Below are 25,801 nucleotides of genomic sequence, written 5' to 3'. Positions count from 1 at the left end.
TATACCCAAATACACTATACTTTCTTTGTCCATTGCATGTAACAGAATTTATTTCTATTTGACAGATCAAGAGTTAGAGATATTGGCAGTATAAATGATTTGCCCAAGGACAACCAGTGTGTCATTGTAGAGATAAAACTAGGCTACATTCCACCAGCTCCTGGCCTGTGTACAATTTTGAGAGCTTTCCAATCATTTTAAAAAAACAAAGTACTAAAAAAAAAAAAAGAAAGAAAGAAAGAAGACAAAGTACTTAGAAAATATAAAGAGGTGTTTTTTTTAATAAAAGAAAATCACTTATTTTGGAAATTACTAAATCATTCTGTTGTATTTAAGAAGCTCTTTGATGTGTCTGGTAATTAGTATTTACTGCCAGACGAATGTCTCTTGGGCATTTTAATTAATGGTTGGCTTGGCCAAATGAGCTTCTGATGGTAAACCTTCATAAGGGTTTATTTTTATGTTTCTCAAGAATAGCTGTCTCTTCAAAGCTCTTTAATTAGACAAAGTTTAGCAGCTAAAACATATTATTAGAATAATTAGGCCTTGGGTTAAGAGAAATAGGGGGTCAATGGAGCAGGTACTGTTAGAGAATAGTTTTTTGAAATAAAACACAGTGCTGTACATCTGATGGATGTCCAGGTCTTTAGCAGTTTATATTAAGTTACTATCCCTAGTTAGGAAACAACTTTTGTGTTTAAAATTCATATGACAGGTCTCACCAGAAGCCTAAACACCAGAGTGTGAGCTCAGTTATCAGCACCTCTAACTCCCATAGACATTTGCATTCTAGTCCTCCGAACTGCTAAGCTGAAGACTTCATATATTCTTTCTTTACTCAATTGGTAATCTTGGCCATAATAATGATTATTTTTGAGGGAAATGCTTCAAAGATCTTCTGTGGGGGTCATTCATAACACTAAAAATTATAACAATTCCTTTGAAGGGTTTTTCTTAATAAATTAAATTATCTGTAAGATAGTGTTATTATAATTACTATATTTTTGGTCCAAAATTTTATGGTCTTTGTGGTCAGAATTTAAATTATTTGAAAATCTGCTATGTAGATGGATTGTCATTTAGCTCCCCTTGTTCATGCTCCTCTCCAATTTCCTGTCCTAAACAGTCTTAGCAGTCATTATTGGTACATATGTTTTACACCAAACTTCCTCTTGGTGATGAAGAAAAGATATACCTGATTGGTCCTATTGGTGACTGCAGTAGCACTGTAACAGTTGGGTAGTATTACTAAAATAACTCCTGATAAACAATAACACATTTATTTATAGTGTTTAATTTTTCAGTTTTCCACTATGTGAAGATGCTTATGGTGGCAAATGTGTCCTTTTCCCAGCTAGATCAGCTGGTTTGGGGATAGTGCTGATAAAACTATTAGAAATTTAAAACAGAGCAAATTGTATCATTGCTAATATTTCTGATCCCATCACCTGTCATGACCTGTGTATGTTGCTGGTTACATGAAGAACTGGGTTAAGAATATGTATGTCATTGCTTCTATATAAACCTACTGCCACTACTAGAAAAAGAACTTTAAAAATTTATGGTATTTCATTTTTAAATATAGAAGATTTATAGTACTATAAAGCTTATAACATAAATTCTTTTGCTATATACCTTAGTTAGCAACATAGCCAGTGAAATTATTTCATTTAAAGTGGTAGAAAATGCACCTTTTTTATTGATGTTATCTGTAAAAATTGATAATATAATTTTAAAAATATTTGCTAAGCACAGTAAATGCAGATGTAAAGATGCAGGCATATTATGCATTACAGAATATAGTCACCAAATAAATATATTTTTATGTCAAATTGTAAAACTTTGAGAAAGCAGTAGAGCCTAAAGTTTATTGAACTCTGCTTTTTGACTCATCCTTTAGCACAGGAAATATTGCTGATACTTATCTTCAAGTGTACGTTTGCTGTGTATATGTAAATTTTGCAAAGCAGATAAGAAAAGGAAGGTGTTAAGTGCTATGATCCTTGAAAAATACCATATGACTTAGAACTCTTTTTTTTTTGAGGGAAAGCAAGTACATTCTTGGGCATATGTATATAACAGGATTTTTACTTAAAATAGTTTGGGTACTGATTACTAATGACTTTTTATAGATACAGACCAGGACTGTAAGTGGGTTGTTTTCTGTTTTTTTATTTTACTTCTTTCAGCTCATTCGTTTGGTGGCTCCCCCTGCACCCTCCTTACATCTGCCTTTTGAAATGACCTCAGTGTCCACATGAGAACTGACTCTGTTCTTCTTCACCCAGACCACCTGGTGGCCCATGGCAGGATGGCGGAGAAGGAGGCCCGTCGGAAGTTCAAGCAGATCGTCGCCGCTGTCTTTTTTTGTCACTGTCGGAACATAGTTCATCGTGATCTAAAAGCTGAGAATTTGCTTCTGGATGCCAATCTGAATATCAAAATAGCAGGTGAGGGGCATGCTGAGGATGTGATATAAGGACAAAGGAGCTTTTCCTTCAAGATTCTTGAAGCAAGGGATTGTCTATTTCCATCCATTCAGAAAGAAATATTGTGAAAATAAAGGGGTTTTGTGTGTGTGGCTTGAAAACTGATAAATTTCCAAAATACATTTATGTTATTTGCTGGGAGGAAAGAAGGAAAGGGGTACAGTTAAAGTTTTATTTTGGTTGACCAGTCCCTTTTAAATAATAAGGAATAAAACATAGAAAAATAGGAAAAAAAACTGCTGAAATTTTGTGCCTCTCAGCTTCACTGAGAAGGTGGGTTTATGGTGCTCCTGATACAGAGCATGCCTAACCTGAAGACGGCGGCTCATGGTAGTTTAGGGAGAACCGACCGGGCAGCGGTTTAAAGGCAGTCCCTGGTTCCTCCGATTTCACTCATCTCATCTGGCAGAGCCCCAGAGGCACTCTCCCTGCCTCAGTCTACCTAGATTTCAGCTTCAGTAAGCGCTCAGCATTGCTAACCAATCCACGCCCCCCACTACTGACGGGAGGAAGTGACTGCAGATGTCAAATAGGAGCTATAAATGTGAAAAGAAACCGTTTTGTTTTCTAACGGTTTTTAGGATTGCATGGTGTGCTCCCCCGCCCCCCAGTCTCCCAGAGCGAAGGGAGGGAGTCACATATGGAACACTGCAGTGTAACTAGAAAACAGTAGCCTTGAAATCCCAGCAGAGAGCAGTTTTGCAGAGTTACCTCCTCGGCAGGGCAGGAGGGAGAGCTCAGCTTTTTTTTTTTTTTTTTTTTTTTAATATATTTTATTTATTTTTTTAACAGAGAAGAAAGGAGAGGGAATAGAGAGTTAGAAACATCGATGAGAGAGAAACATCGATCAGCTGCCTTCTGCACACCCCCTACCGGGGATGTGCCCGAAACCAAGGTACATGCCCTTGACCGGAATCAAACCTGGGACCCTTCAGTCCGCAGGCCGACGCTCTATCCACTGAGCCAAACCAGTTAGGGCAAGCTTTTTACGTCCTCTATCACAGGTCAGCGTGCCCACGTGTACCCTCGCAGTTGGCGATTCTTCGAACGGTTTCTTTTGTGTACCGCTGGAGCGCCTTCGCTCTGTATGTGTCTGTCAGGCTGACGGTGCAATCTTGTTTAGAGCTTTCACCAGCTCCAAGTTCTCTGAGACCTGCACTTGCTCAGTGTATCGTCGGTAGGAATTGATGCTCTCCTTATCTTACACAAGGTCATGTTTTCCTTTGCCTTAAGTCTGTCTTATATTCTCCAAAACTCTCCAGATGCTGATAGTTCCCACAGAGGTAGGTAGCATGGGAAGGCCTGGCAGTTTCAAGCCTTTTTTTAAAAAAAATTATTCATTGTAAATTCCCATTGTTGCTATAACAAATTACCACCAACTTCATGGCTTGAACAACACCAATGTACTATCTCACTGTTTTGGAGGTCAGAAATCTGAAATGTCTTCAAGGCTAAAGTAAGGTGCTGGGGCTCTGGAAGCTGTCTGCTTGCTTTCCCATCTCTTAGAGGCCCTGCGTTCCTTGGCTTTCACCCCTTCCACACCTCACTCCACCTCTTGCTTCCAGTGTCACATTTCCCATTCCTACTCTGATCCTCCTACTTTTCTCTTGTACGGTCTCTTGTGATTCCATTGGGCCCTCCTGAATAATCCAGGCTCTCTTCCTATCTCCAGATCCGTAACCTAATCATGTCTGCAGAAGTTTCTTTTACTACTTAGGTACCACATTCATTCACAGATTCCATGGGTTAGGGCATGGGTGCTTTGGGGAGGGTAGGGGAGAGGGGGAGGGGGATGACTATTATTTAGCCTACCACAGTGTTATAGGGATCTTTGGACTCCTGATTAGGGTATTGAGTCAAAAGAAGGCCCACTATTGCTTCTATAGTTTTAGTCTCTCTCCAATGACCAAAGGTTAAGATGTTTTTAATGGTTCCTTGGTTCTTGATTTTGAATTTAGAACCATTTTGATTTAGGGAACTTTGCATAGATTTTAGTTTTTGCATTGAGAAAGCAAAGTAAAAGGCACTGGTCAGTGATAACTGAAGTTTGGCACTCTTCCGACAAGTATTTGGGTAGAAACTTTTTAAAAAAATTTTTTTATTGGTTAAGGTATTAGAAATGTGTCCTCATCCCCCCATTAACCCCCAACCTCCCCCCCGCCCCCCCCCCCCGCCACTCATGTTCTCATCCCCCTGTTGTCCATGTCCATTGGTTTGGCTTATATGCATGCATACAAGTCCCTTGGTTGATCTCTTCCCCTTACCCCCACCCTCCCCTACTTTCCCTCTGGGGATTGATAGTCTGATCACTATTTCTCTGTCTTTGGATCTGTCCCTGTTCATCAGTCTATATAGTTCTCTATATTCCACAAATGAGTGAGATCATATGGTATTTATCTTTCTCTGACTGGCTTATTTCATTTAGCATAATGCTCTCCAGTTCCATCCAAGCTGTTGCAAAAGGCAAGAGTTCCTTTTTTTTTACTGCAGCGTAGTATTCCATTGTGTAGATGTACCACAGTTTTTTTTGTTTTTTTTTATTAAATCTTTATTGTTCAGATTACATTTGTTCCTCTTTTTTTTCCCCCCATAACTCCCCTCCTCCCAGTTCCCGCCCCACCCTCCGCCCTCACTCCCCACCCACTGTCCTCATCCATAGGTGCATAATTTTTGTCCAGTCTCTTCCCGAATCTCCCATTCCCCTTTCCCCCGCAAGAATAGTCTGTCCATTCCCTTTCTATGTCCCTGATTCATTATAATCACCAGTTCATTCTGTACATCAAATTATTTATTCACTTGATTCTTAGATTCACTTGTTGATAGATGCATGTTTGTTGTTCACAATTTGTATCTTTACCTTTTTCTTCTTCTTCCTTTTCTTAAAGGATACCTTTCAGCATTTCGTATAATAGTGGTTTAGTGGTGATGAACTCCTTTAGCTTTTCCTTATCTGTGAAGCTCTTTATCTGACCTTCAATTCTGAATGATAGCTTTGCTGGATAAAGTAACCTTGGTTGTAGGTTCTTGGTATTCATCACTTTGAATATTTCTTGCCATTCCCTTCTGGCCTGCAAAGTTTCTGTTGAGAAATCAGCTGACAGTCAAATGGGTACTCCCTTGTAGGTAACTGACTTTCTTTCTCTTGCTGCTTTTAAGATTCTCTCTTTGTCTTTTGCTCTTGGCATTTTAATGATGATGTGTCTTGGTGTGGTCCTCTTTGGATTCCTTTTGTTTGGGGTTCTCTGCACTTCTTGGACCTGTAAGTCCATTTCTTTCACCAGGTGGGGGAAGTTTTCTGCCATTATTTCTTCAAATAGGTTTTCAATATCTTGCTGTCTCTCATCTTCTGGCACCCCAATAATTCTGATATTAGTGCTCTTGAAGCTATCCCAAAGGCTCCTTACACTATCTTCGTATTTTCGGATTCTTTTTTCATTTTGCTTTTCCAGTTGGGTGTTTTTTGCTTTTTCGAATTTCAAATCTTTGGCTTGATTCTTGCGCTCCTCTGGTCTGCTGTTGGGTATAATATTCTTTATTTCAGTCCGTGTATGCTTAATTTCTAGTTTCTTTATCGTAGCATCGAGGGTCTCATTAGTTTTTGTGAGGCTCTCCTCAAGTTTCTTGCAAGCCCTCAAAATTGCGTTTTTTTAGCTCTATATCCTCCATTTCTGTCATGTTTTATTGTCTCCGCATTTTTTATGCTTTCTTGGTGCACCCCCTTGTGGTCTTTGTGCGCAGTCTTGTTGTAGTTAAGCCTTGATTGTTGTAGTTAATACTAGAGGGATTTGACCACCAGGCTGACTGGCTGTGAGAATCAGCTGTGTGGAAAACTTCTATCCTCTGGGGAGGTGCTAATCTAGCCTTTGCCTGAGGCGATCCAGCAAATGGCTCTGCACAGGGCTTGGGCGGGGCGGGATCAACAGGGCGGGCGGAGGGAGCAGTTATGGCTGCTCTCAGTCCCGTTCCCAGAGGCTCTGCTTCTCAGAACCCCGGCAGCCGCTGCAAATCTCAGAGAGAAAGCTGCCCTCAGATTCCAACTGATGCCGGACAATCCTGCTTCTCCCGTCTGAGTCTAAGTCCCTAGAGACTCGCCCGGATCTGGAGCCCAGAGTCTGAGACTCCCTCCCGACTGAAAACGACAACCGCGCCCTCAGCCACCAGCCTGCTTTGCGCACGCACCTCCGTACCTTTGTATTTTCCACACTGCGCCTCCTCTGAGCCTCGGTTTGCTGTTCTCTTTCCTTCTAGTTGAAGAGTCTCTCCTCAGCCAGCCTTCCTGTGGTTCTGGGTGATGTCTGTTCCGTCTTTTAGTTGTATTTTTGAAGTGGTTGTTTGCGGCAGCAGTCTCCGGTGTTTACCTATGCCGCCATCTTGGTTCTCCTCTTTTGTTTTTTCTTTGAGTTTTAATTTATTTTATTTTTTTAATCTTTAAATTCTTTATTAGTTAAGAAATTACAAATGTGTCCTCATCCCCCCCCATTAGCCCCCCCACCCCCACTCATGCTCTCATCCCCCTGTTGTCCATGTCCATTGGTTTGGCTTATATGCATGCATACAAGTCCTTTGGTTGATCTCTTCCCCCTACCCCCTCCCTCCCCTACTTTCCCTCTGGAGACTAATAGTCTGATTGCTGTTTCTCTGTCTTTAGATCTGTCCCTGTTCATCAGTCTATGTTGTTCTCTATATCCACAAATGAGTGAGATCATGTGGTATTTATCTTTCTCTGACTGGCTTATTTCATTTAGCATAACGCTCTCCAGTTCCATCCAAGCTGTTGCAAAAGGCAAGAGTTCCTTCTTTTTTACCGCAGTGTAGTATTCCATTGTGTAGATGTACCACAGTTTTCTAATCCATTCATCTGCTGATGGGCACTTAGGCTGTTTCCAAATCTTAGCTATGGTGAATGGTGCTGCTATGAACATAGGAGTGCATATATCCTTTCTGATTGGTGTTTCTGGTTTCTTGGGATATATTCCTAGAAGTGGGATCACGGGGTCAAATGGGAGTTCCATTTTTAGTTTTTTGAGGAAACTCCATACTGTTTTCCACAGTGGCTGCACCAGTTTGCATTCCCACCAGCAGTGCAGAAGGGTTCCTTTTTCTCCATATCCTCTCCAACACTTGTTGTTTGTTGATTTGTTGATGATAGCCATTCTGGCAGGTGTGAGATGATACCGCATTGTTGTTTTGATTTGCATCTCTCGTATAATTAGTGACTTTGAGCATGTTTTTATATGTTTTTCGGCCTTCTGTATGTCCTCTTTAAAAAAGTGTCTATCTAGGTCCGTTGCCCATTTTTTGATTGGATTGTTTATCTTCCTATTGTTAAGTTGCATGAGTTCCCTGTAAATGCTGGAGATTAAACCCTTATTGGTGATATCGTTGGCAAATATGTTCTCCCATGCAGTGGGCCTTCTTGTTGTTTTGTTGATGGTTTCCTTTTCTGTGCAAAAGCTTTTTATTTTGATGTAGTCCCATTTGTTTATTTTCTCTTTAGTTTCCATTGCCTTAGGAGCTGTATCAGAGAAGAAATTCCTTCGGCATATGTTTGTGATTTCGCTGCCTGTGGATTCCTCTAGTATTTTTATGGTTTCCCGTCTTACGTTTAAGTCTTTTATCCATTTTGAGTTTATTTTTGTGTATGGTGTGAGTTGGTGGTCTAGTTTCATCTTTTTGCATGTATCTGTCCAATTTTCCCAACACCATTTATTGAAGAGACTGTCTTGACTCCATTGTATGTTCTTGCCTCCTTTGTCGAATATTAATTGGGAATAGTGGTTTGGGTCGATTTCTGGGTTCTTTATTCTATTCCATTGATCTATATGTCTGTTCTTGTGCCAGTACCATGCTGTTTTAAGAATAGTGGCTTTGTAATACAGCTTGATATCTGGTATTGAGATTCCACCTACTTTGTTCTTCTTTCTCAGGATTGCTGGAGCTATTCGAGGTCTTTTTTTATTCCAGATGAATTTTTGGAGCGTTTGTTCTAGATCTGTGAAATATGCCGTTGGTACTTTAATGGGGATTGCATTAAATCTATAGATTGCTTTGGGTAATATGGACATCTTGATGATCTTGATTCTACCAATCCATGAACACAGTATGTTCTTCCATCTGTTTATGTCTTCCTCTATCTCTTTTTTCAGTGTCCTGTAGTTTTTTGCATATAAGTCTTTTACCTCCTTAGTTAAATTTATTCTTAGGTATCTTAATTTTTTTGGTGCGATGGTAAATGGGATTGCTTTTTTAGTCTCACTTTCTGTAAGGTCACTATTGGTGTAAAGAAATGCCATAGATTTCTTGGCATTAATTTTGTATCCTGCTACATTGCCGAATTCAGTTATTAAGTCTAATAATTTTTTGATGGAGTCTTTTTTAAAAATATATATATTTTATTGATTTTTTACAGAGAGGAAGGGAGAGAGATAGAGAGTTAGAAACATCAATGAGAGAGAAACATTGATCAGCTGCCTCCTGCACATCTCCTACCGGGGATGTGCCCAAAACCCAGGTACATGCCCTTGACCGGAATTGAATCTGGGACCTTTCAGTCCGCAGGCCGACGCTCTATCCACTGAGCCAAACCGGTTTCGGCTTGATGGGATCTTTAGGGTTTTCAATGTACAGTATCATGTCATCTGCTAATAAGGACAGTTTTACTTCTTCTTTTCCAATTTGGATGTCTTTTATTTCTTCTTCTTGTCTGATCGCAACGGCTAGTACTTCCAGTACTATGTTGAACAGGAGTGGTGAGAGGGGGCATGGGGGGAAATGGTTTTAGTTTTTGCCCATTGATTATGATGTTGGCTGTGGGTTTGTCATATATGGCTTTTATTATGTTGAGGTATGATCCTTCTATTCCTACCTTGCTGAGAGTTTTTATCAAGAAAGGGTGTTGGATTTTGTCAAATGCTTTTTCTGCATCAATTCATATGACTGTGGTTTTTATCTCAATTTGTTTATGTGATGTATTACGTTTATTGATTTTCGGATATTGTACCATCCTTGCATCCCTGGTATAAATCCTACTTGGTCATGGTGTATGATCTTTCTGATGTACTGCTGGATCCGATTTGCTAGGATTTTGTTGAGGATTTTGGCATCTATGTTCATGAGGGATATTGGCCTGTACAGTGGGGCCTTGACTTACGAGTTTAATTTGTTCCAAGACCGAGCTTGTTAAGGAGCTTGTTAACTCAAATTACTCTATCAACTCAATGCAAAAAATCGGCCGAGAGACAGCTGGTATCTCAAAAAACTCGTTAGTCGGGACACTCGTAAGTCAAGGCCCCACTGTAATTCTCTTCCATTGTGTTGTCTTTATCTGGTTTTGGTATTAGGGTGATGCTGGCTTCATAGAATGAGCTTGGAAGTGTTCCTTCCTCTTGAATTTTTTGGAATAGTCTGAGGAGGATAGATTTTAGTTCTTCCTTGAATGTTTGATAAAACTCCCCTGTGAAGCCGTCTGGCCCTGTGTTTTTGTTTGCTGGAAGCTTTTTGATTACTGCTTCAATTTCTTCCATAGTTACTGGCCTATTGAGATTTTTAGATTCTTCCTGATTAAGTTTTGGGAGGTTGTATTTTTCTAAAAATATGTCCATTTCCTCCAGGTTGTCTAGCTTGTTGGAGTAGAGTTGTTCATAGTATTTTTTAACAATCATTTGTATTTCTGTGGGTTCTGTTGTTATTTCTCCTCTTTTATTTCTGATTTTGTTTATTTGGGTCCTCTCTCTTTGTTTCTTGGTGAGCCTGGCTAGAGGTTCATCAATCTTGTTTATCCTTTCAAAGAACCAGCTCTTGGTTTTGTTGATCTTTTGTATTGTTTTTTTTTTTGGTCTCTATGCCGTTTATCTCTGCTCTGACCTTTATTATTTCCTTCCTTCTACTGACACTGGGCTTTTCTTGTTGCTCTCTTTCGAACTCTTTGAGTTGTAGGGTTCAGTAATTTATTATCATTGTTTCTTGTTTTTTGCAGTAGGCTTGTAGAGCTATGAACTTCCCTCTCAAGACTGCTTTCGCTGTATCCCATAGGTTTTGGATTGTTGTGTTCATTGTCGTTTGTTGCCATGATGTTTTTTATTTCTTATTTGATCTCTCTGGTAACCCAGTCATTGTTTAATAGCATGCTATTTAGTCTCCATGAGTTTGATTTTTTTGGATTGTTTTTATTGTAGTTGATTTCCAGTTTTATGCCATTGTGATCTGAGAAGATGCTTGATATGATTTCTATCTTCTTGAATTTGAAGAGACTTTGCCTGTGACCCAATATATGGTCTATCTTTGAAAATGACCCATGTGCACTTGAGAGGAATATATATTCTGTGGCTTTGGGATGAAATGTTCTGAAGATGTCAATTAATTCCATCTGATATAGTGAGTCATTTAGGATTGATGTTTCTTTGCTGATTTTTTGTTTAGAGGATTTGTCCAATGGTGATAGTGGGGTGTTAAAGTCCTCTACTGCCAGCAACCATTTACTGTCTTCACTAACTGAATATAGACAGAGACCCCCAAAAGCTAGTAACCCTTGAAAATCCTGGCAAAAGTCAGGGCTTGAAAGTCCTAGCAAAGGTCAGGGCTTGAAAGTCCTAGCAAATATTTTGCCTATTTCTGGAAATTGTCTACCGATGAGCTAATCCATGTGTCATTCAAACCACCTTATCTTAGAGCTACCCCAGACAGACCTCCTTACCCTAAGGCTACCCCGACCTCAATAAAAGATCGGAGCAGCCTGAGCTTAGGTGGAAGTCCTTCGGGACTTGCCCGCCTGGTCCCCCGATATTGCAAAATTATCTCGTGTCATTTTTCTCTCATTTGTGTGGGGCTCCTCTTTTCAGACCCCAAATCCTGATCCACACAGGACGTGGAAGGAAACACTCGATACCCTACTATGATTGTATTGCTGTCAATCTCTCCCTTGATCCCCTCTAGAAGTTTTCTTATGTATTTGGGTACTCCTATATTGGGTGCGTATATGTTTACCAGAGTTATTTCTTCTTGTTGGATTGCTCCCTTTAGTATTATGAAGTGGCCTTCCTTATCTCTTTTTATGTCCTTCACTTTGAGATCTAATTTGTCAGATACAAGTATAGCTATCCCAGCTTTTTTTTCATTTCCACTCGCCTGAAAAACCTTTTTCCATCCCTTCACCATCAGTCTGTGTGCGTCTTTTTTTCTGAGGTGGGTTTCCTGTAGACAGCAGATATATGGGTCATGTTTTCTTATCCACTCAGTTACCCTGTGTCTTTTGATTGGGGCATTTAATCCATTTACATTTAAAGTTATTATTGATAGATACTTGTCGCCATTTTTATTCTTTACCCCTGTGTTCCTTCTTCGTTTCCTATTTTTTCTTTTTACAGCAGACCCTTTAGCATTTCTTGCATTGCTGGTTTGATGGTAATAAATTCCCGTAGTCCTTTTTTGTCCATGAAGCTCCTGATTTCACCCTCAATTTTGATTGATAGCCTTGTTGGGTACAGTATTCTTGGATTCAGACCCTTCCTTTGCATGACTTTGTATATTTCATTCCATTCCCTTCTTGCCTGATGCGTTTCTGTTGAGAAATCAGTTGCTAGCCTGATGGGGGATCCTTTGTAGGTAACTTTTTGTCTCTCTCTGGCCGCTTTTAAGATTCTTGCTTTGTCGTTAGTGTTTGCCAATTTAATTATGATGTGCCTTGGCGTCGGTCTTTTGGGGTTCATTTTGTTTGGGACTCTGTGAGCTTCTTGGATTTGTGTGAGCTTCTTCCCTATATCAGGGAAGTTTTCTGTCATTATTTTTTCGAATAGGTTTTCTATTCCTTGCTCCGTTTCCTCTCCTTCTGGCACCCCTATTATGCGGATGTTGTTCCATTTTGTGTTGTCCCAAAGTTCTCTTAGACTCTCCTCCTGTTTTTTAATTTTTTTTTTCTAGAAGCTGCTCGGCTTGGGTATTTTTTCCTACCTTGTCTTCTAGCTTACTGATGTGGTCCTCTGCTTCTTCTAGTCTACTGTTGATGCTTTCTATTGAGTTCTTTATAGCAGTGATGTCATTTTTCATTTCTTCTTGGTTTTTCTTCTTTTCCTCTTGGTTCTTACACATATTGTTGAATTTGTCTTCCATTCTTTTCATCCACCTTATGGCTGTTTCTCTGAATTCTTTCTCTGACAGGTTGCTTGCCTCCATTGCCTCCATTTCGTTTACTTCCTTTTCTGGTGATGCCTGTTTTTCTTTCATATGCGGGCGTTTTCTTTGTCTCCCCATGATCTCTCTTTTCCAGGTGTTTGGTTATGTAGTTCTCTCTCTGCTGTGTTGATTTAAAGGCACAAAATACAACACAACAAGGCACAAAGCACAAGACACTGAACACAAATGTATTCATGATACTAATAACCCCAAATAAAGGTGACCACCAGATCAAAGAGAATTAGGGGATAAGGAAGAAAGAAGAGAAAAAGAAAAAAGAGAAAAAATAGGGGGGAAAAAGGAGTGCAAAAATGAAATTGGGAAAAGGAATAAAAAAAGTAAGAGAGAAAGAGAATGAAATAGAAGAGGGGAAGAAACTATTTATATGTAGAGAAAACTCCAATAGAACAGCCACTAATCCCAACAAATTCCAGCAACAGAATGCAAACTACAAACAACAATTGATATCAAGTGGGGTGAGGGAAAACAGGAGGGAAAAAAAAAAAAAACCAACGGAAAAGGAAAAAAAAAAGAAAAAAAATAGAAAGAAAAAGCAAAACAATCTCACAAACAAGCATAAAAAACCCCCAATATACTGAACAATCAAGTAAACAACAACCAAATGACAGAGAGGGGGAAAAAAGTTTGGATAGTGAAGAAAGAGAAGAGAGAGTTGTATATGGATTTAGAGCAGGGGATTGGAAATTAGGTATATAAGTAGGGTGAAATTTTAACAGGGGGTAAAAGAAGGAATAGGGAAAATCTAAAGCAAGAATAGGGTAAGAGAAACAGGACAACAAAAGGGGAAAAGTGAGGAGGAGAGTTTTGGTGTAAAGGCAAAGTTGAGGTAGAGTAAAAATGATGCTAAAGGAAAGATGAAAATACTAGATGAAAAGATGAAAAGATTAGAACACTAATCCCAAAATAAGATAAAGAGAAAATATAATGACACTTTTAAAAAAGGTAAAATGGTGTGATGAAAAAAGAAAAAAAATTAGTTTCTTAAGTAAATGGTGAAAAAAATAAAATAAAATAAAATAAATAAATAAAAATAAATAAAAAAATAAAAATAAAAATGTGCAGTAGTGAAGGTCCTTCAGTTCCTCGCCTCTTCTGTTTGACATGCCTTAGTCCTTTCAGGTATTCAGGAGAGTGTTGAAGTTCCCTGCGATACACTGTTCCTCTGTGTTGTAAACCACAGTCCTGATTTTAAAGCAGGCTGTATTTGTTTCCCAGACTGCCTTTATTTGTGTTTACAGAAGAGTCAGTTTGTGTATGGTGTAAGTTGGTGGTCTAGTTTCATTTTTTTGCATGTATCTGTCCAATTTTCCCAACACCATTTTTTGAAGAGACTATCTTGACTCCATTGTATGTTCTTGCCTCCTTTGTCAAATATTGATTGAGCATATTGGTTCGGGTCAATTTCTGGGCTCTCTATTCTATTCCATTGATCTATATGTCTGTTCTTGTGCCAGTACCAGGCAGTTTTGAGAATAGTGGCTTTGTAATACAGCTTGATATCTGGTGTTGAGATTCCTCCTACTTTGTTCTTCTTTCTCAGGATTTCAGCAGCTATTCGGGCTCTTTTTTTTATTGCAGATGAATTTTTAGAGAGCTCTTTCTAGATCTGTGAAATATGCTGTTGGTAATTTAGTGGGGAGTGCTTTGAATCTATAGATTGCTTTGGGTAGTGTGGACATTTTAATGATGTTGATTCTACCAATCCATGAACACGGTATGTTCTTCCATCTGTTTATGTCTTCCTCTATCTTGTTTTTCAACGTCCTGTAGTTTTCTGAGTAGAGGTCCTTTACCTCCTTAGTTAAGTTCACTCCTAGGTATCTTAATTTTTTTGTGCAATAATAAATGGGATTGTTTTTTAATCTCTCTTTCTGTAAGTTCACTATTGGTGTATAAAAATGCTGTAGATTTCTTGGCATTAATTTTGTATCCTACTACATTGCCGAATTCATTTATTAAGTCTAATAATTTTTTTATGGAGGCTTTAGGGTTTTCAATGTACAGTATCATGTCAACTGTGAATAATGATAATTTTACTTATTCTTTTCCAATTTGGATGCCTTTTATTTCTTCTTCTCGCCTGATCGCTTTGGGTAGCACTTCTAGAACTATGTAGAACAGGAGTGGTGAAAGCAGGCATCCCTGTCTTGTTCCTGTTCTTAAGGGAAATGGTTTTAGTTTTTGCCCATTGAGTGTGATGTTGGCTGTAGGTTTGTCATATAGGGCTTTTATTATGTTGAGGTATGATCCTTCTATTCCCACTTTGCTGAGTGTTTTTATCAGAAAAGGGTGTTGGACTTTGTCAAATGCCTTTTCTGCATCAATTGATAGGATTATGTGATTTTTTGTCTCTCAATTTGTTTATGTGATGTATCACGTTTATTGATTTGCAGATATTGTACCATCCTTGCATTCCTGTAATAAATCCCATTTGGTCATGGTGTATGATCTTTCTAATGTAATGCTGGATCTGGTTGGCTAGAATTTTGTTGAGGATTTTGGCATCTATGTTCATGAGGGATATTGGCCTGTAATTCTCTTTCATTGTGTTGTCTTTTACCTGGTTTTGGTATTAGGGTGATGCTGGCTTCATAGAATGAGCTTGGAAGTGTGCCTTCCTCTTGAATTTTTTGGAATAGTCTGAGAAGGATTGGTTTTAGTTCTCCTTTGAATGTTTGGTAAAATTCCCCTGTGAAGCCATCTGGTCCTGGGCTTTTGTTTGCTGGAAGCTTTTTGATTACTGTTTCAATGAAATCAACTTTTTATTCTAAAAGCTAAAAGTAACTTCCAGATCACTGATCTTTTCCGTGAGCTTACCAATGAACTATTACACAACTCAATTAAGAAGGAACCACTACTTATGAAAGAAACACATGAAAGAGAAATGAGATTTTTGGTTTATTTCAAATATTATGCCTTAAGCACCTCATTTAAAAAATATTTTTATTGATTTCAGAGAGGAAGGGAGAGAGAGAGAAACATCAATGATGAGAGAGTATCATTGATCGGCTGCCGCCTGTATACCCCTCACTGGGAATCAAGCCTGCAACCCGGGCATGTGCCCTGACCGGGAATTGACTTTGATCTCCTAGTTCATAGGTTGATACTCAACCACTGAGCCATGCCAGCCAGGCCTTAAGCTCCTCATTTTTAGTTTTTCTTTATTTCTTTTTTTTAGACACCTTCTTTTTAAAAAAAACATTAATATAAGTTATCGTGACAGATTAATGTGAATTTATAAAAATTCAGATTAGGAAATGTAAGGAATTCATGCTTTCCTTGTGCCATGTTTACCTTAGTGGTTTTGGTGAAAAGATTATGCACCCTGTTCAAACATAGAAGATGGATAAGCTGTTCTGGGGATGCTGTGTTTACATTAATTTATTTTTACTTTTCATATGATTTAATGTGGCAATTTACATTTAATAGTTGATACTACAAAGCACTGTGGCTGTCATAACAACTTCTTCAGGAGAATGTGTTTTCTGGACGTGAAAAATAAACTGCAGTTACATGTATTAAAGATCCAGCATCACCCTAGTCAGTTTGGCTCAGTGGATAGAGTGTCAGCCTGTGGACTGAAGGGTCCCAGGTTCAATTCCAGTCAAGGGCACATGCCCGGCTTGTGGGCTCATTCTCCAGTAGGAGTTGTGTAGGAGGCAGCCAATCAATGATTCTCTATCATCATTAATGTTTCTATCTCTCTTTCCTTTTCACTTCCTCTCTGAAATCAATAAAAATATATAAAAATAATTTTTAAAAAATATCCCGCATCGTTCTATGGTTTAAAAGTTTTTGTGCTTAAATTCTTCTCTGTGAATCTTTGTTCTTTTGCTATGTCTAGAGAGAATAAAATTGAGGTAAATAACTTGGTTTACTTTCTGGTTTTAGAATTAAAACACTCTTCTTCTTTTATTTTTTTTTAAAATAAAATGTAAAAGTTTATTGGAAGCATACACAAACTCCATCGGGGCCGAGGTGTCCCCAAAGGGGACCCCCTGGGGAGGGGCCCCCAAATGGGAAAAGCCTGCTCGCTTGCTCTAATGGGAAAAAAAAAATCCTGCCTCGTGTTCCTTTGTCTCTGGTTTATATATGCTGCAGTTCCTTGTTTGAACCTGACCCGTTCTAACTGGACCTTTCATTAATCTAGGGCCCCCGTGCTTTCCTCATTGGTTATTTATTTATTTATTTTTTTTGGCTTTTTTATTTTTTTACATACATCAAAATGATGGAATTTTTATTTTAAATTAAATCTTTATTGTTCAGATTATTACAGTTGTTCCTCTCCCCCCCCCCCTCCCCATAGCTCTCCTCCACCTAGTTCCCACCCCACCCTCTGCCCTTACCCCTCCCACTGTCCTCATCCATAGGTGTACGATTTTTGTCCAGTCTCTTCCATCACCCCTACACCTCTTTCCCCCCAAGAATTGTCAGTCCACTCCCTTTCTATGCCCCTGGTTTTATTATATTCACCAGTTTACTCTGTTCATCAGATTTTTTATTCACTTGATTTTTAGATTCACTTGTTGATAGATGCATATTTGTTGTTCATAATTTGTATCTTTACCTTTTTCTTCTTCCTCTTCTTAAAGAATACCTTTCAGCATTTCATATATTACTGGTTTGGTGGTGATGAACTCCTTTAGCTTTTTCTTATCTGTGAAGCTCTTTATCTGACCTTCAATTCTGAATGATAGCTTTGCTGGATGAAGTAATCTTCGTTATATGTTCTTGCTATTCATCACTTTGAATATTTCTTGCCACTCCCCTCTGGCCTGCATAGTTTCTGTTGAGAAATCAGATGACAGTCATATGGGTACTCCCTTGTAGGTAACTGACTGTCTTTCTCTTGATGCTTTTAAGATTCTCTCTTTGTCTTTTGCCCTTGGCATTTTAATGATGATGTGTCTTGGTGTGGTCCTCTTTGGATTCCTTTTGTTTGGGGTTCTCTGTGCATCCTGGACTTGTAAGTCTATTTCTTTCACCAGGTAGGGGAAGTTTTCTGTCATTATTTCTTCAAATAGGTTTTCAATATCTTGCTGTCTCTCTTTTTCTGGCACCCCTATAATTCGGATGTTGGTACGCTTGAAGTTGTCCCAGAGGCTCCTTACAATATCTTCATATTTTTGGATTTTTTTTTCTTTTTCTTTTCTGGTTGGGTATTTTTTGCTTCTTTTTATTTCAAATCTTTGACTTGATTCTTGGGATCCTCTTGTCTGCCGTTGGATCTCTGTATATTATTCTTTATTTCAGTCAGTGTATGCTTAATTTCTAGTTGGTCTTTTTTCATATCCTCCAGGGTCTCACTAAATTTATCGGCGGTTTCTAGAAAATTCTTGAAAAACCTTATAACCGTGGTTTTGAACTCTATATCCAGTAGTTTGCTTTCCTCCATTTCTGTCATTTGTGACCTGTTTCTTTGTCTCCGCATTTTGGCTGCTTCCCCGTGTTGATAGAGTGGCTTTGTGTGCTAGGTGTCCTATAGGGCCCAGTGGCTCAGCCTCCCCAATTACCTGAGGTGGACACTCTTGGTGCACCCCTTTGTGGGCTGTGTGCACAGTCTTATTGTAGCTAAGCCTTGATTGTTGTAGGTATCACTGGGAGGAATTGACCTCCAGGCCAATTGGCTGTGAGAATCAGCTGTGTCTACAGTGGGAGAACTTCTGTGCTGAAGACACCCTTCTGGGGCAAGACTTGCTTCAGTGGGGCTTTGGTGCTCACTGAGTCTGCCCCCTGAGTGTGTCTCTTATGGATCTGAGGAGTTGTAATCTGGATGGTCCCACTCTGACCACTGGGTACACTGGCTCTTGGATCTCTAAGGAGGTGCTAATTTAGCCTCTGCCTGAGGCTACCCAGCAGGAGCTATGGAGAGATCTGTAGATTCCTCTTCTTTGTTTGGGGTTTGGAGGTGCCCAGATGAGGCCCAGCTGTGAAGCAATGCAAGCTGCTGTGGGGCCTTGGGCCTTCTCTTGGAAGTTCTGGGTCTCTCTGACCCAGCTGCAGTTTGTTAGGTAATTTTCAGATTGCAAAGGGCCAGGCCATTCATATGCAAAAGCCTCTGTGCACAGCTTGGGTGGGGTGGGGTCTCAGGGAATCAACAGGGCGGAGCAAACAGCTATGGCTGATCCTCAGTCCTACCCTAAGAGGCCCCGCGTCTCAATGTCCCGGTAATCGCTGCAAGCACCTCTGAGAGAAAGCTGCCCTCGAGTTCCGACTGATGCCAGACAGTCCAGTTTTTCCCCGAATGAGTCTGGGTCCCCAGAGACTCGCCTGGAACTGGAGTTCAGAGCAGTCGGGAGCTTGAGACTCCCTCCGGATTGAAAAAGACAACTGTGTCCTCAGTTGTCAGCCCTTTTCACGTGCACCTCCTTACCTCTGCACTTTACTTCCACACCTCCTCTGAGTCTCAGTGTACTTTTCTCTTTCCTTCTAGTTGTAGAATTTCCACTCAGCCAGCCTTCCTGTGGTTCTGGATGATGTCCGTTTTGTCTTTTAGTTGTATTTTTGAAGTGGTTGTGTGAGGCAGCAATTTCCAGTGTTTACCTATGCCGCCATCTTGGTTTCTCCTAAAACACTCTTCTTTTTTTTTTTTAAAATATATTTTATTGATTTTTTACAGAGAGGAAGGGAGAGGGATAGAGAGCTAGAAACATCGATGAGAGAGAAACATCGATCAGCTGCCTCCTGCACGCCCCCTACTGGGGATGTGCCCGCAAGCAAGGTACATGCCCTTGACGGGAATCGAACCTGGGACCCTTCAGTTCGCAGGCCGACGCTCCATCCACTGAGCCAAACCAGTCAGGGCCTAAAACACTCTTCTTAATGACAGTAGCAAACCTGTCTTCTCTCGAATTATTTAAATGATGTATAACATTAGTAATCCAGAATAAGTATCTATCGTTTTCGGAATAAAAAATGTTATTTTTGAAAGGCAAAGTTTCCGAGTGTAAGAATTTATAGTAGCTATCTGAAATCTTAACTGTTATTAACAAAGGTTCTTTTCTTACGTGTCTTGGAAGAGAAAAAAGAAATGTAAGAAGTGATTCCTAACCTCAAAAATTTATAGTCTATTTGGGTAGCAAATGCTTAGACCTTTGACCAGTGAAATAGCACAGGAATTATGTTTTATACACATAAAGTACTTTGCAAAGCATTTTCATATCATTTATTTTTTATTTTTTAAAAAATATATTTTACTGATTTTTACAGAGAGGAAGGGAGAGGGATAGAGAGCTAGAAACATCGATCAGCTGCCTCCTGCACACCTCCTACTGGGGATGTGCCCGCAACCAAGGTACATGCCCTTGACAGGAATCGAACCTGGGACCCTTCAGTCCACAGGCTGATGCTCTATCCACTGAGCCAAACCGGTTAGGGCCATATCTATCATTTAATTTCATCATATTTGCCATGCAAATATAGCTTATTCAGAAAACATTATTATTATCAAAACACACACTTTAACATTCCAAATCTGAATTTTCTTATAAAGAGCACTCATGTAAATTTCTTTCATATAGAGTCCAACATTGGGAAAAGAATAGGATTCTTGGCCTCTAACCTTTTGCTTTCCATGCCTCAGATATGTGAGGGTCCACAGAAGAGCAGATGAAGGCCAGGGGAAGCACGGCATGGCTCTCTCAGCATATCGTCTGCATTCCTGGGTAACAGCAGGGTACAATAGGAGAAATGCTACAAGGCACATCGTGACTCATTATCACATTAATTGTACAGTCTAATTACCACAGGAGTTCAGATGATGAAGAAACCACTTCATTTTATAAAATTTCATTAGATTGCAAATGCCACAAGGGCGGTTGATTGCTTTGCCACCACCACCTAGCAGGTACCTGTTCTATAGTAGGTGCTCAGTAGCTTAATTGATCTGAACCTTAGACAGTGGTGATAAGGACATAAACACCCTACTGAGGACATCACATTGGATGTGAGTTTTAAAGGGTGAGTAGGGATTCTTGAAGGTAGAGGAGAAAATTCCAGTAGGATTAGGATTAGTCAGTCAGCAAATGTTAAAGCATCTGCTATGTGCAAACACTAATCTAGGCAGTAGCAAACCTGTCTTCCATAAAATTATTTAAAAGATGATTCTGCCCAGGCCAGTGTTACTCAGTGTTTAGAGCATCACCCTGTGCACTGAGGATTGTGGGTTTGATTCCCAATCGAGGGCTAGATATATATATATATATTTCTAGCATTAGTAATCAGAATAAGCATCAATCATTTTCAGGAAAAAAAATTTATTTCTGAAAGGCAAAGTTACCAAGTCTAGGCACTGAGATACAGCAGCAAATAAAATAGCCCCCTTGGAACTAAGGTTCTTATGGGGGCAGATAGACAGTAAACACACAAATAAATAAGCTCTCATTAGGGCTGTAAAAAATGATAAAATTGAGTAAAGTGATAGAATGACTTGTGGGAGAGATGTTGCTTTTAACAAAGGTAGTCAGAGCCTTCCAAGCAGAAGGAGGAGCAGTGTAAAGGCCTGACTGACAGATGAATTTAGCATATTTGAGGTGGTTGGAGAAAGGTTAGCATGGCTGGAGATATTAAAAAGGGGGGGAAGTGGAAGGATATGGTGTGAGGGAGCCAGCCAGGGCCAGTTCCCACATGAAAGGTCTTTATGCACATGGTGAGGATTTGGGATTTTGTTTTGATCACAACGGGAAGCTGAGTTGGAGAAGCATGAGCAGCAACAGAATGCACGTGGTATATTTGCAGACAAGGTCAAGTGCTGGCTGGAGGGGAGGCCGAGGTAGGGGAGTCATGTCTGAGAAGGCGGGAGAGGTATGTATTGATACAGAATTGTGAAATTATTTGAATACCAGGCTTAATAAATCAGGTACAGGATGGATAAAAAAAAAAGGGTAGGAATTGGGGGAAGAGACAGGAAGGCAATAGGAAGATCAGTTAAAAGCTGTGAAATGGTAAAACCCTGCATCGGGGTGTGGACCCTGCATCGGGGTGTGGGAGAAGACATGAAAAGGAAAAAAGGCAGGGAGAGGGAGAGAGAAGCTTCTTATTAAATATTTGTTTAGAAATAGAGAAATCAGATTGTCTTATTGATAGAATGTTAACCTATCAAAGAAAAATGGTGTCTTATTTTTAATTGTTGATGCATTGCTGTTTGAAAGTCATTTTAATTCTTGTTCCCAAAGATTAAATAGAGAAAATCTTATATTTTAAAAAAGATTGCTGCTGAAACCGGTTTGGCTCAGTGGATAGAGTGTCGGCCTGCGGACTGAAAGGTCCCAGGTTCGATTCCGGTCAAGGGCATGTACCTGGGTTGCGGGCACATCCCCAGTGGGAGATGTGCAGGAGGCAGCTGGTCGATGTTTCTCTCTCATCGATGTTTCTAACTATCTATCTCTCTCCCTTCCTCTCTAAAAAAATCAATAAAATATATTTAAAAAAAAAAAAAAGATTGCTCAAGAAAAAACTTAAATGTAGCTGGCTTACTCCCTGAAGCAAAGTTATTTGAAATACTAAGATGTTTTGAGAGTGTTTTGAAAATTGTGGAAACTTTTTTTTCAACCTAAGGAAGTTGGAAACTTTTCTCTTTAAATGTCGACTCCCAGAATGGTGTCCATGAGATGTTTCCAGTCCGGTGTTATTGTTTTAGTTGGCAATCAGTAGACAGCAAAGATCTGTACTTTGGAAAGAATTTCCAGAGTGTATTTATTTAAGGTACTGTGGAAATTTTTGACCTTGATGTAGTGAGTTCCAGACTATTTCATTTTCTCAAAGTGAGAAACTGAAAAGGTTTGTAAGTCCATTTACCTCCAGTACGAATACACTAAGATAAACTCGTATCGGGAATAAAGGTTGGAAACCTGGGGCTCCTGAGAACACTTCCACAGATTGGTCATTAAGAATGTCCCTGACAGGTCACAGGAAGTAGTTATACAATACTCACCATGTCAGTCACAAATGTTTCATTTAGGTAATCACTCAATACACCTCTCTGGATGACATGTCAGTAAATTGAGACCCACAGAGGCCATGTGACTCCTGAATCCAGGTCACCACGGCAGTCATAATGTCAGTCATAATGTCAGTCCATCTTCTCACCCCAAAATAGTGGGTGATCTTCAAGAAGAAGGTGCTAAGCAAATTTAATGTATGTTGCCCCTGGGGAAAATAACATTTGTAAACTTCTTACTTAAATTCTATTCTTAAGACGAGTTTTACAAATGAAAAATGAATGTACCTCCATTCAAAAGGCATTTCATAATGAAGTTGACTGACTTTGTATGAAAAAAAAAATCTAAAATTCAGATGAGCAGGTTTATTGTCATTCTTGATTAAATGAGGTCTTATTCATCTTGAAAAGTGATTGTGCCTTGCTAGCATCAAGAACAATTTTCTATTTCTAGCTTGCAATTAACTGTGCTACCAAAGGATCTCACACGGGGGGGTGGGGGGGAGTGTTGCTGCTCACATAGTTTGAAATGGTTCACTTTATTTTTATTTTTTTAAAATATATATTTGTATTGATTTCAGAGAGGAAGGGAGAGGGAGAGAGAGATAGAAAACGTCAGTGATGAAGAGAATCATTGATTGGCCACCTCCTACACATCCCCCCACTGGGGATCAAGCCCACAACCCAGGCATGTGCCCTGACCGGGTATCAAACTGTGACCTCCTGGTTCATAGGTTGACACTCAACCACTGAGCCACGCAGGCTGGGCAGAAATGGCTCACTTTTAATCACATGCTTTATCTTTTAAATTTATGCACATTTTGTGATCTCAGAGCCATGTTTATATTTGTTTTAATATTAAAACTATTCACCTATTTAACATAGAAAAAAATGGATGTTCCAGGAAGGTATATTTTATTTAGCTTGTAATTTCACATAACTCTGGGCACACTGCAGCGTTCTGCCTGAGGATATGTAAACACACATCAGTAGAAGGACTGAGGCCAGAGCGTTCTTTCCCAGCCACAGGCTCCCCTTACACACCACTCTAGTGTGTACACATTGACTCCTCTATTACTTTTCTCAACCTCAGGGGTTTCCATGACAGTCTCAGTTAATTGTAGATTTTCTATTTTGGGGTTTTTTTTGGGGGGGGGGGAGTTGGAGGTTTGACAATAGAGAAGAAGAGGGAAGCAAGAGGCAGAAAAGAAATGGAAGCTTTTGCTTTGAGGCTGTGGGGAAAAGAAGAGAGCTGTGGGCAAGGAAAGCTGAGCCTTCAAGCTGGCCGCTCCATCGGCAGGAGCTGGAGCCGAGCTGAGTGACAGGCTGGACGGCATGTGCTCTGGACCTGCCCGAGCAGCTCACAATTTCACATTGCTCTTTGTGTTTGGGAACATGTTGGGCACAACATTTGATAAAATGCACTGATTGGTTGCCTCCCGCCTGTGCTCCGACTGAACTGGGCATCGAACTTGCAACCAAGATACGTGCCCTTAACCAGGAATCGAACTAGAGACCTTTTGGTCCATGGGCCGATGCTCTAACCACTGAGAAAAACAGCCAGGGCTCCCCAACTCTATTTTTGTACAGGGTCTTAAAGCTCCTCACCTGCAAGTTTGTGTTGGGGAGGGACTAACACATCATCCAGAGTTCTGTGCACTCTGATGTGTTGTGTGAAGTGGAATAGAAACTGTTCAAATGAAGGAGATGTCAAAAAGAGAGACTGGTTTCTTTTTTAGTGTATCCAAAACTTTTGGATTTTAATTTATATTAGTTTCAGGCATACAGCATAATGATGTGATATTCTATATAATAAAAGCTTAATATGCCGTCATCCAGTCGGCCATTCAACCAATCAAAGCGTAATATGCTAATGATATGCTAAGGCCGCTCAGCCGCTCGCTATGACATGTACTGACCACCAGGGGTCAAACAGTCGACTGGTCGACCAGTTGCTATGACATGCACTGACTACCAGGGGGCAGAAGCTTCGACCGGTAGGTTAGCTTGCTGTTGAGGTCTGGCGGATCCGGATCCGAACTGAGCGAGATGGGCCGGACACGCCCTGGAGCCCTCCAGTGGTCCCTCCCCTGCTGGTCAACCTCCTGCATCCCTCCCCGGCCTGATCATGCACCGGTGGGGTCCCTCGGCCTGGCCTGCACCCTCTTGCAATCTGGGACCCTCGGGATGTCGGAGAGCCAGTTTCAGCCTGATCCCACAGGCCAGGCTGAGGGACCTCACTGGTACACGAATTCGTTCACCGGGTCTCTAGTTTGTATATACTGTTGCAAAACCATCACCACAGAAGAGACTGGTTTCATGGGCAGACCTTCTCTGGGTGACGGAATATTAGTAAGAGTCCCCATTAGCCCAGAATTTAGTTCTCATTTTTATAAATCCTGAGACTTACTTTTATCTGTTCTCTTAAAGTCATAAGAGAAAATCTGTTACAGTAGTAGACAAAGATTGAAAACAAAAGGAGTTTCAGGATCCAGAGGAGTATTTCATCTAGTTTTTCAAAAACATCCTGTATTTGTGGTCTTTTGACTACTCTTTGCTTAGGCTACACACAGATCACTCTTTAAAGTTTACAGTATCTTTTCCTAGCCAGTGATTTCTGAATTCTTAGAGGTTCTCTGTGTTCTAGGAGATTGATGTCATAAAAAGTAATAATGACTTCGTTTGCCTTTTCTATTTTTTAGAAGTTAATAAATGAAGTAATGGATTTGGTCTCCCTATTTTCCTTAAGTGGAATAGTTTGAGAGCCTCTGAATGTAAATCAAAGAGTCTGCATGCTAGCAGGGAGCTAATGAGCATGCATAGGATTCATTCATGCAGTATGTTGCTCAGTTGAAGTAGTTGGTTACCATGGTAGCATCAACCAGGATGCAGTTTTTTTTCCATCATATTTTGTTAAATTTACATCATAATGGACCATTGGGCAGCATAAAACCTAAAGAAAACTGATGTTAAATTCAAGTTAATGAAGATAAAAATGATAATTCTACTATGCCTCAAAACAAACTTTACCAAATTCATGAATTGTCTTCATCATAGCAAGATGTTTATAGGACTTTAAAAACCAAAATTTTATATGCACATACATATATCTAAAATCTAGTTTGCTTTATTGGGAATTAAAGACTTTCTACATTCATAGTGTAATATTTGCACAGTGCTAAGTTGC

At 39.9% G+C, this 25,801-nt stretch overlaps 1 protein-coding gene across 3 annotated transcripts in view; it reads left to right on the top strand.

Annotated features, from left to right (window-relative positions):
* SIK3 (SIK family kinase 3) overlaps positions 1-25,801 on the top strand; it is a 287,717-nt gene that overhangs the window by 192,102 nt on the left and 69,814 nt on the right. For all 3 annotated transcript variants that reach the window (XM_070426105.1, XM_070426103.1, XM_070426104.1), the window contains exon 4: positions 2,289-2,450. In XM_070426105.1, coding sequence (XP_070282206.1) covers positions 2,289-2,450 — 162 coding nt within the window. The remainder of the gene's footprint in view (positions 1-2,288; positions 2,451-25,801) is intronic.

Source organism: Myotis yumanensis, unplaced genomic scaffold (assembly GCF_028538775.1).
Source record: "Myotis yumanensis isolate MYYU_CA2020_CCGP unplaced genomic scaffold, mMyoYum1.0.hap1 SCAF_10, whole genome shotgun sequence".
NCBI lineage: Eukaryota > Metazoa > Chordata > Mammalia > Chiroptera > Vespertilionidae > Myotis > Myotis yumanensis.
The sequence above is the reverse complement of the archived record's forward strand: the minus strand, read 5'-3'. Positions and strand labels throughout refer to the sequence as shown.